Source organism: Myotis lucifugus, unplaced genomic scaffold (assembly GCF_000147115.1).
Source record: "Myotis lucifugus unplaced genomic scaffold, Myoluc2.0 scaffold_138, whole genome shotgun sequence".
Classification (NCBI taxonomy): Eukaryota; Metazoa; Chordata; class Mammalia; order Chiroptera; family Vespertilionidae; genus Myotis; species Myotis lucifugus.
This window is the reverse complement of record NW_005871186.1, coordinates 1123912-1134224: the sequence shown is the minus strand read 5'-3', so window position 1 is coordinate 1134224 and position 10313 is coordinate 1123912. Positions and strand designations below refer to the sequence as shown.

The following is a 10313-nucleotide window of genomic DNA, read 5'->3' as shown; positions in this document are numbered from 1 at the left end:
TTTGTTTTTTTATATATAGAAAGGAAGAGGGATAGAGAGTTAGAAACATCGATGAGAGGGAAACATCAATCAGCTGCCTCCTGCACACCCCCAACTGGGGATGTGCCCACAACCAAGGTACATGCCCTTGACCGGAATCGAACCTGGGACCCTTGAGTCCGCAGGCCGACACTCTATCCACTGAGCTAAACCAATTAGGGCCTGAATAACTCTTCTAAGATTTGTCATGTCCTTGCTCAGCTCCCATTCTGTGCCATGTATTATATTATCCCCATTTTGCCCCCTAACAATCCTGTAAGGTAGAGATTATTATTCTTGTTTCATATATGAGCAAAGAGTCAGAGAGAAGGGACTTGCCTAATATTATATAGCAGATAAGAGGGGAAGCCAGGCTCGGAGCCTTTCTCCAGAGCTAGTGCATGGGCAGCTTGAAGATCAGCAGAGCTGGTGCCACGCAGGCTGTCCACAGTATTTCCCTTGACCAGTGGTGCTTAGTTTCCACGAGTTCTGCATTCGTGGCTGGTGCATTGTGGGAAAGAAACAGACGTGTCCCTACTGCAAAGAGAAGGTCGACCTCAAGAGGATGTTCAGCAACCCGTATCCTTATTTTGCATTCTTTGGGAGTGGGCAGTGGGAAGCAAGCACTGGCCAGTATGACCCTGCATTTGGGTCCTCATGGGGCTCTCCTTCCTCGCGACGCCCCACCCCCCCTACATGTCCACCATTCTATTTGGCCTCAAGTGTAAGGAAGTTGGGGATGGGACATGGCACAGGACTAATGCCTCAGCTTCTCATAATAGTTCTAGAACCCTTAAGGCTAAGTTGGTAGTTGTAGCAGCTGCCGCTTCCTGCTTGCTTACTGTGTACCTGGCACTGTGTTAAGTGTTCTACTCATATGAATCTCATTGTCTTCTCTAGCAACTTTATGACCTGGTGATATCCTCATTTTACAGATGAAACAGTTAAGATGTTGGATACTTGTTTAGGTGATATAATTAATGCATGATGATGCCTTATCTATGACATGCAGGGCTGGAGACCAGCTCTGTGCCTGTGTAGGGCCTGTAGGTGCAGGGGTGGCTGAGGGACTTCCTGTCCCCATCAGCTATCAACACAGGACTTGTGCTCCTCTGAACTATCACTTCCTCCCCTGCCAGCCTTCCCTCCTCATCCTGTACCTTCACCCTCCTCATTCTCCTCACAGCCTGACCGTTGGAAAGTGCCCAGCCATACTCTGCCCGCCCCTGCACTTCCCCTGGGATACAGAGACCCAGCTTTCTCCCCTCTCCTCTCAGCTGCCCTTTCTCTGTCTCCAGTACACTAGCTGGGCCGTGTGGGAGCCACTGCATTCCCAGTACACTCCCTGAACAGGAGACAGGCCCTTCTAGGTTCCTTACTTCGTTCTTGCAGGGACTAGTTTAGGAACAAGTAATAACTCCATGGTCAAGCTGATGGTTGGAGCTTCCCTTAGTTCTCAGAGACTAGGCCAAGCTGCCCTTTCTGATGCCTTTCGAGAGGTTCCCTCCCCCCAGGGCTCTCCCCAGACCTGGGATCCCAGGCTCCTTTTCCAGGCGTCTTGCCCAGTGTTTAGCTGTAAAGTGGAAGGAGGGGAACTATCTCCAGAGCCGTTTGGCCTCAGTAGGGTCAGGTGCTTAGTGCTCCTGGATGGGGGTTCCTTGGGGCCTCTGCCAGGGGTTATCCTCTGTGACCAGCCTCGTGCTCCCTTCTGCCTCTGTCTCTAGACTCAACCTCTTCCTTGACCTAGAAAGCCTTCCAGTTGGAATTACAAGAACCTTCAGGGCTGCCTTACTTACTCCCAGCTTCCCTGCAGCCAGTGTCACAGGCCTCAGGCTGTGTTCTCTCACTGCCAGTCCATCTCAGAGAAGTTGTTCCATGGACGACCCTCTCTGCATGTCGGTCATGGAGAGCTTAGTTCCACCACTCCACCCCCATCTTCTGCACTGGCCCCTTTGCGCCTCCCCCCCCCCCCCCTGCTTTAGCCCTTTACTCCAACATGGAAAGGCTGGTGGGGCTTTCTAGAAAGCTGCTCAAAGTGTGGGCAGTCCCGGGGAGGATGTGGGCAAACCCTCCATGACCATCCCTAGACCAGCCTTAGCAGCTCTAAGCACAGCCTCTTTCCTTTAACACACCGGCAGCTGGGAGAGGCCCCACGTCATGTACGGGCAACTGCTGGATTGGCTTCGCTATTTGGTAGCCTGGCAGCCTGTCATCATTGGCCTGGTACAAGGCATCAACTACATCCTGGGCCTCGAGTAATCAGGCAGAAGAGCATCCACCCACCATGGACCTCAGGGCACACTCCTCCCTGCCCTTCAAGACCTCCTGGGTGGGAAAGACTCAAAGGGGCACTTGGGCCACTCAGGACCCTCCTGGCTGTGTCCGGGCAGGGGAGGGATATGATGGCGAGCTAGCCAGTGGGCTGTCAGCAGTGGGGGCTTTTTAAAAGAAAACTATTTTGATGAATATATTTAAAAACCTTTTTTATTGTGGAGCATAGGAACTGCCCCAACTCCTGCAGGCCTTATCCTCCTGCTTGAGCAGGGCGGGAGCAGAGCCACAACCTTTCTGGTTTAAAGGAGCCTCCTCACCTCTGGCTGAGAGCCTCAGCCCACCCATCTCTCCTTCCCTCGAAGGGGCTCAAGCCTGGCACGCTCAGCGTGAAAGAGCTGAAGCCCTCCCACTGGTGCCACAGAGGAGCACTGTGTGGTCAGGTATCTTCTACCTTCCCCTGTCCAGGAGCCATAGGCTGGTTGAGGCAAGTGGAATCTTGTGACTTTTCCAGTGAGGGAAGCCTTGGGACCTCAGAATGCCTTGAGGATTTGTTTGGGGGCAGGAGCAGTTTGGGTGACCTGCCCGGAGCAAACCTGCACTCAGCCAGAACGGAGGCCATGGGCGCTGCAATGATTGAGGGCCCCTTGTGCCCGGAAGTGGCAGTATATACCACAGGCCATTCAGCCACATCACTTCCTTCCCAGAAAGCCTGTGTGAATGTGTGCGTGCGTCTGAGTGGGTGCGGCAGAGGGATTGTGACAGACACATGAGACTTTGTTCCCTCGAAGCTGGCAGGGGATTCCCGGCCAGAGAATGGCCCTGCGTCAGCTCTGTTGTTCATGGGTCCTGTCTGGGCCTGGCAGGGGAAGTAGGAGGAGGGGGAGGCCCAGGTGAGTATGGCTTCTGAAAAGGGATTCCAGGGAGGCCCAGCCCTGGTCCTAGGAGTTGTGAGGACATGGGAGGGTAAACATGGGGCTACTAGGAAATACGGCCCATCTGGGCCTACCCCTTCAAGGGCAGCAAGAACCAAGAAGGATCTTGTCACTCCATTCTGAATAAAGCTCCATGAGCTGGGTTGGAAAGCTAAACATCATCTTGCTTTTCTTCTTCCCACCTCCTTCCCTGGGGCCCCCGGGGATGCCTTGCCTTGGCTGCCTTTTGCTGTTCCTGTTTGAGGGTTGGCCCCGCTCAGCATCCCGGGGAGTGGTGGAATGCCAGGCTCCTGTCCTGTGGTAGAAGGGGCCCCGGGGCATCACTGGGTGGTTGTGTCCTCACCACCTCGAGGTCAGTTCCCTGCCATCACCCCTTCTCAGGGCCATTCTCAGCGTTGGCTGTCTTACCCAGCTGTGGCTTCCCACAGTCCCCCACCTTTCATGCCATCCTCAGAGTGGACTGGGGGCTGGTTGAAGGGTCCAGGGATCATCCAATCCCCATATCAGGCTCATGTGAGAAGCTGAAGCCAACCTTCCAAGACTCTTTTTATATTTCGCCATTCCTGAGCCCTAGGACCTCCCAGTGGCCCAACTCTAGTCTTGGTGACTCTGAAGTAGAATCCCACCTCCTTTCCCTCCCTCCCCTCACCCCCAAGCCCCAAAGGACTGTGTCTTGGAGCCCCAGACAGCCTTGCCTCCTGACTTAACTGCTGGGGGTGCTGGAAGGAGTTTCCCTGTGTCCTGCAGCCTAGCAGCTTCTGGGGAGAGACCAAGAGTTAAAAAATGCCAAGTAGAGCTCTGGAGAGCAGAATGCATGGCTTTGTCTTCTGCCTCTAAATGAGGAATATGAGTCTGGTTTCCACACCAGTAACACCCCCTTGGGATTGCAGCAGACCATCCTCTAAAGCCAATCCTGTGTCCTGGCCTCCCTGGCTCTGTCCCCAGCTCTCCTATCCTCCTGACCACAGAAGTCACAAACTCCAGTCACTCAGGTTTTGTCCTTCACACTTGATACATGGATCACCAGTCCTCCTCTGGATCGTTCTGCCTCCATGACCCTGACAGTGAGCGCCTCACTCACTGCCCACTAGTCCTGCCTCTGCTGCAGTCCCAGCTCTATCTGTCCCATCAGCAACTAGACTGGAGTGTTGCTTGAGCCAGTGTGGGGCCACTCCCCCTCTTCCTAGGGAGTGCCCTCCTTTTAGCACCAGGGCTCCAGCTCATGTTTCAAGTTCTCAGCGTGGCTCTGCGAGGTCCTGCGGACAAGTCTGGGAAGTACTCTCGGCGCAGTTCCCATGGCGGGGCTCACATGGGAAAAGCAGAGGAACCGCGCTGTGGCGCTCCGGAATAGTGAATCCGAAAAGTCGGGCTCTTCAGACTTCTTGGGAGCCAGGTACGGGGAATCTAGACTTCCTGGGGAACCTAGACCTGTAGCTCTGGGATGAGAGAAGTGAGAAGAGTTCATCGTGACTCTGGGTGGGTGTTGGTTTAGGGGAGTGGGGAGCCTGAGAAAGGTCTGGATGTGGATAGACTCGGGTGCCATTGAACATGAAATGGTCAAATTGATCTAACACATTGGAGTCCCCAGTACCTACAAGAGTTGTTCCCTTGAATAACAACATGACAGAAGGAGGAAGCAGGAGGCCTGCTCATAGAAGCAAAGATCTGGCTCTGAAGAGCAAAGATGGATACTAAAGTCCTGACCCTTCGCTGGGATGGAAGAATTGACCTGTGAGAGACTTTCATTGGTCCCATACCCTTTGTGACCCTGGAGGTTACAGATATGGGTGGATTAAAGACCGTACATACCCAGTCTGATGCTGGCTGGCGAGTAAGGGCGCTAGGAAATAGCAGGAAGCTTCCAGTATCTCAGCCTACTTTAGATTCCCTGTTAGAATCAAAGTGAAAGTGAAATAGGGGCCAGTGCTTTCCCAGCATGATTTCACTGGATCCTGCCCTTCCCAGAACAGCTCCACGGTGAGGAGAGCTTTATCTCCCTTCTGGCTGGGTAAGTCCCTGGCCCCTCTTTGCATGTGTTTCTGTGTCTATACTGAAGGGGTTAGCTTGCACTGGAACCTAGCATGTTACATAGTATGTTAACAGAGCTCAGACGAGGAAAGACTGTCCGTAGATGACCCTCCAGCTTTGGGTGCTGAAGAGCTCCAGCCTCGGCCACATGCCTGCCTTCCAGGAGCTGCCGGTGGGGACAGATGGACAGGACAGAGTGAATAATAGTACCTGGCAGTCCCCTGTGAGCCAGATCTAGGCAGGGCTGTGGGATCTGCAGGAAGCACGGTTGGGATCTTAGGCCAGCTTTTTTTTTTTTTTCTGCCTCAGGTTGTGGTAAGCTGGTTTGGTGTCCACGCTGGCCAGGTAGTCCCGGCGGAAGCTGTCAAACAGGCCGCTGCTTTTGAGCTGCTCCAGGATGAGCGCGATGAGCTACGGGTCCCTAGGAGGCAGCGAGGCCGGGTTGATGGGGCCTCCGCTCCGCCATGCCTGCGCCCCGAGCCAGCGAGGGGAGGGAGACCCAATGCGGCTGCCTCTCAGGGGCAGAGGTCGTGCTGAGGTGGAGGAGGAGCGGGAACCGGAGCCAGCGGCCAGGGGGGAGAGAGGGGGTGGAGGGGACTGAGAAGGAGGGGGAGGGAATGGAGAAGGAGAGGGGCAGAGAAGCCGCAAGAGGCAGGTTCTGAGGCCTAGGCCAGCTTACTCACCACTCCCCCTCCCCGCCCCCCGCCTGCCCCCAAAGAGGAAGAGGCCATAACCACGTACATGTATAAAGCCATAGAGCCAAGAACACCAGCTCCTGGCACATCATGACCACCAGACAGAGCTGGACACCAGGTGGGACCTGGGGCTGTGCATGGGCGGCTGGGGGGAGGAGGAGGGTAGAGGACGGGCTGGGGATAGAACATGGGGGTGGGAGTGGTCTGAGAACAGAATGGAGCCGTGCGTTGCCCCAAGCCTTAACTCCCAGGTGACAGACTCCAGACGCTGTGGCTCTGGCTCCATTCCAGAGTCTCCCTGTGTTCCTTTCAAAAAGGGCCGGGAGGCAGGAGCTGAGGGTCCTTCTGCCCCTCCAATTCCCTAAGCAGAGCCCAGGAATCTCCGGGCCAGAGCTATCCAGGCAGCAAGTCCCTCAGCTAAGATCTGAGCCCGGGTGCTGAGCATTCCCAGGCGGCCCGGCAGCTGCTGATCTCCGTGACTGTCCTTTCCTCAGACTCCAGCCCTTTGTGGTTCCTGTTCCTGTTCCTGTTCCTGTGTGCCCACATCGTCTCCCATTTGGCAAGAGCCACACCTATACCCCAGGCTGGCACAGCTGCTGCAGTCTCAGCTGGGATCACAAAAGACCCCTCCCCCTCCCGCCCCTCAGCGCTCCCCACAACTAAGCAGTGCCCAGCATTGGAGGTGACCTGGCCAGAAGATGGACTCTCACTAAGTAAGGAACAATTCTGAAGAAAGCCCAGGAGGTCACAGTGGTTAGAAGGGAGGCTGTTAGCACAGAGGGTCCAAGGGTGGGGTTGACTCCTGAATATACCCCCTGCCCTTCTGCCATGTAGCCCACTACCAACCCGGCCAGCTTGGCTGAGCACTCAGCGTTCTGTCTCCCACCCAGCATTATGAGTATGGGCACAGGGCCCTGCTCCCAAGATGCTCCCTATCGAATGGGACAGAGAGTATTCAGACAAGGAAAGGTGAGAAGCTGCAGAGCCTGACGGCCGTGGGCTCCAAGGCCCTGCCCCTCCTCTCAGAGCCCACTTGCTTCTGGCCACCTCAGGAGGAGTGGCCCCAGTAGGGCTGCCCCCTTGGCTGGGAGTTCTAGTCACTGAAGCTGGGCACTAGGTCTCCTGAATAAACAAGCTCAGGAGTTATCACCTGAACCAAGGACCTATCCCCCAGACTCTCGCTCAGCCCTGGGCCTCCGTGGTAGACAAGTGCACTTCTGCTTTAATGGACTTTCGCACCTGGATGGTGTGCCGAGCAGCACTCTAGGTTCCTGGATTGTGGCGCTGGGGAGCTGGGGAAGGTGGGCAGGCCACAGAAGAGAGGGTAGGGGGCTGCTCTATGGAAAGGCTAAGGGCTGACAGCCACTTGTGCTCCTAGATGGAACGCTGACTCTGTCCTGTACCGCCTGTAGCCGCTTCCACCACTTCAGCATTCTCTACTGGCTGGGCAATGGTTCTTTCATCGAGCACCTCCCAGACCGGCTGCAGGAGGGCGACACCAGGTGAGGGGCATGGGGATGAGGCCCACAGGAGGGAGGCCTCCTCCTGCCGTCCTCTCATGGCCTTTCTTCTCTGCTGCAGCTGGGAGCACAGGGGTGCCAGCACTCAGCTGAAGAAGGCCTTGGTGCTGGAGGAGCTGAGCCCCGTCTTGCGCAACACCAACTTCTCTTGTGTTTTCACGGATCCTGAGTACACTGTCCAGCGCCACGTTGTCCTGGCCGATCTCTTGGTGAGGAACCTGAGGGAAGGTTTCCAGGGATGGGCGGAGCTCTGCTCCAGTGTGGGGAGGAAAGGGTGGGCTATGCCCCGAGCCGTCTCCAGCTAAGGACCACCACTCCCCCAAGACCCCAGGCCCAAGGTGGAACTACAGAGAACTTCAGACTCAAGCAGAGAAGGTGTGGCCTAGAGGAAAGTGACCAGATATCCCTCCCCCTTGGCCCTGATCCTTGTCTGCCTTCACTTCCCAGGCTGGGCTGAGGACACTCATGCCCCCGACTCAAGAAGCCTCCAGAGGGTTCCCTCTGCCTCACCATCCTGACAGGTGAACTCAAGCCTGGTTGAAACGCCACCTCTTCATTTAGGTCTAGGCTGTCAGCTCAGGCCACAATCTGTCAACTTAATGCTATATATTTGTATAGACATACCTCGTTTTATTGTGCTTCACAGATCATGCATTTTTTACAAATTGCAGGTTTGTGGCAACCCTGTGTCGAGTAAGTCTATTGGCACTATTTTTCTAACAGCATTTGTTCACTTCATGTCATATTTTGGTAATTCTTGCAATATTTCAAACTTCTTCCTGTGATGAGTGGTCTTTGATGTTACAATTGTGACTGTTTTTGGGGTGCCATGAATCATGCTCATATAAGATGGTAAACTTAACTGACAAATGTATGTGTTCTGACTGTTCTGACTGCCTATTCCCTCTCTCTCCCCCTCTCCTTGAGCCTCCCTATTCCCCAAGACATAACAGTATTGAAATTAGGCCAAGTAATAACCCTACAGTGACCTCTAAATGTCCAGTGAAAGGAAGAGTCACCTGTCTCTCACTTTAAATCGAAAGCTAGAATTGATTCAGCTTAGTGAGGAAGGCATGTCAAAAGCCCAGATAGGCAACAACCTAGGCCTCCCTCTTATACCAAATAGCCAAGTGGTGAATGCAAAGGAAAAGTTCTTGAAGGACATTAAAAGTGCTACTCCAGGGAACACATTGATAAGAAAATGAAAGTCTTACTGCTGATATGGAGAAAGTTTTGGTGGTCTAGATAGGTGAAACCAACCACATTCCTTTAAACCATAGCCTAACCCAAGCAAGGCCCCAACTCTTTGATTCTGTGAAGGCTGAGAGAAGTGAGGAGGCTGCAATAGAAAAATTGGAAGCTAGCAGAGTCTGGTTCATGAAGTTTAAGAAGCCATCTCCATAACATAGAAGTGCAAGGTGAAGCAGCCAGTGCTGATGTGGAAGCTACAGCAAGTATCCAGGAAATCTAGCCGAGATAATTAATGAAGATTGCTACTCTCTCTTTTTTAAAAAATATATTTTATTGATTTTTTACAGAGAGGAAGGGAGAAGGATAGAGAGCTAGAAACATCGATGAGAGAGAAACATTGATCAGCCACCTCCTGCACACCCCCCACTGGGGATGTGCCCGCAACCAAGGTACATGCCCTTGGCCGGAATCGAACCCGGGACCCTTCAGTCTGCAGGCCGATGCTCTATCCAGTGAGCCAAATCGGATGCCTGCAATAACAGATTTTCAATGTAGATCAAACGGTCTTCTAATGGAAGATGATGCCATCTAGGAATTTCACAGCTAGAGAGGAGAAGCAAATGCCTGGCTTCAAAGTCTCAAAGGGCAGGCTGAGCCCTGGCCGTTCATTGTGGCTTAGTTGGTTGAGCATAATCATGTCCAGGTTGGGGGCTTGGTCCTCAGTAGGGGGTGTGCAGAAGGCAGCTGATCCATGTTTCTCTTTCTAAAATCAATACCAAAAAAATTTTTTAAAGGGCAGGCTGACTTTGTTAGGAGCTAATGCAGCTGCTGACTTTAAGTTGAAGTCAGTGCTCATTTACCCTTCTGAAAATCCTAGGCCTCTTAAGAACTATGCTAAATCTATTCTGCCTGTGCTCTAGAAATGGAACAAAGCCTATATGTGATAGCACATCTGTTTACAATATGATTTATTGAATATTTTTGGGACCTACTGCTCAGAACAAACTATTCCTTTGAAAATAATGCTGCTCATTGACAAACACCTGGTCACCCAAGAGCTCTGATGGAAATGAACAAGATTAATGTTTTCATGCTGCTAACATTCATTTTGCAATCTGTGGATCAAGGAGTAATTTCAATTTTAAAGTCTTATTATTTAAGAAATACATTTCATAATGCGATAGTTGCCATAGTAATTCCTCTGATGGATCTGGGCAAAGTGAATTAAAAACCTTCTGGAAAAGATTCATTATTCTTTATTAAGAACATTAGTGATTCATGGGGAAAGGTGAAATATCATCATTAGCAGAAGTTGGAAAAAGTTGATTCCAACCCTCATGGGTGACTGGGAAGGGTTCAAGATTCCAGTGGAGGAAGTAACTTTATATGATGTGGAAATAGGAAGAGAATTAGAAGTGGACCCTGAAGATGTAACTGAATTGCTACAATCTCATGATAAAACTTTAATGGATGAAGAGTTGCTTCTTGTGGATGAGCAAAGTGGTTTCTTGAGGTGGAATCTATTAGTGGTGAAGATGCCATGAAGATTTGTTGAAATGACAACAAAAGATTTAGAATATTACTTAGATGATAAAGCAGCAGCAGGGTTTGGAGGACTGACTCCAGCCCTGGCTGGCATGGCTCAGTTGGAGTGT

At 52.4% G+C, this 10313-nt stretch overlaps 2 protein-coding genes across 12 annotated transcripts in view; both read left to right on the top strand.

The window, feature by feature from the left end:
* Positions 1-4430, top strand: part of RNF121 (ring finger protein 121) — a 63365-nt gene extending 58935 nt beyond the window's left edge. For 3 of the 7 annotated variants that reach the window (XM_006094503.3, XM_014460710.2, XM_006094502.3), the window contains 2 exons: positions 496-597; positions 2157-2488. In XM_006094503.3, coding sequence (XP_006094565.1) covers positions 496-597; positions 2157-2277 — 223 coding nt within the window. In that variant the 3' untranslated portion in view covers positions 2278-2488. Of the gene's footprint in view, positions 1-495; positions 598-2126; positions 3381-4251 lie in introns of those variants that run through there. The other 4 variants (XM_006094501.3, XM_014460711.2, XM_023758728.1 and 1 more) reach the window with 3 other exon arrangements.
* Positions 4431-4476: 46 nt separating this feature from the next.
* On the top strand, positions 4477-8341 carry IL18BP (interleukin 18 binding protein). 5 transcript variants are annotated; one of them, XM_023758738.1, is made up of 7 exons: positions 4477-4955; positions 5562-5567; positions 6004-6065; positions 6442-6660; positions 7326-7449; positions 7529-7676; positions 7915-8341. In XM_023758738.1, the coding sequence occupies exons 1-7, from the start codon at positions 4909-4911 to the stop codon at positions 7990-7992; spliced, it is 684 nt and encodes a 227-aa protein (XP_023614506.1). In that variant the 5' UTR covers positions 4477-4908; the 3' UTR covers positions 7993-8341. The 5 variants fall into 5 exon arrangements, with proteins under 5 accessions (XP_023614506.1, XP_006094562.1, XP_023614507.1 ...); XM_023758739.1 differs by having other exon boundaries at positions 4487-4617; positions 5971-6065; XM_023758740.1 differs by lacking the exon at positions 5562-5567 and adding an exon at positions 5195-5232 and having other exon boundaries at positions 4526-4617; positions 5971-6065.
* The last annotated feature ends 1972 nt before the right edge of the window (positions 8342-10313 follow it).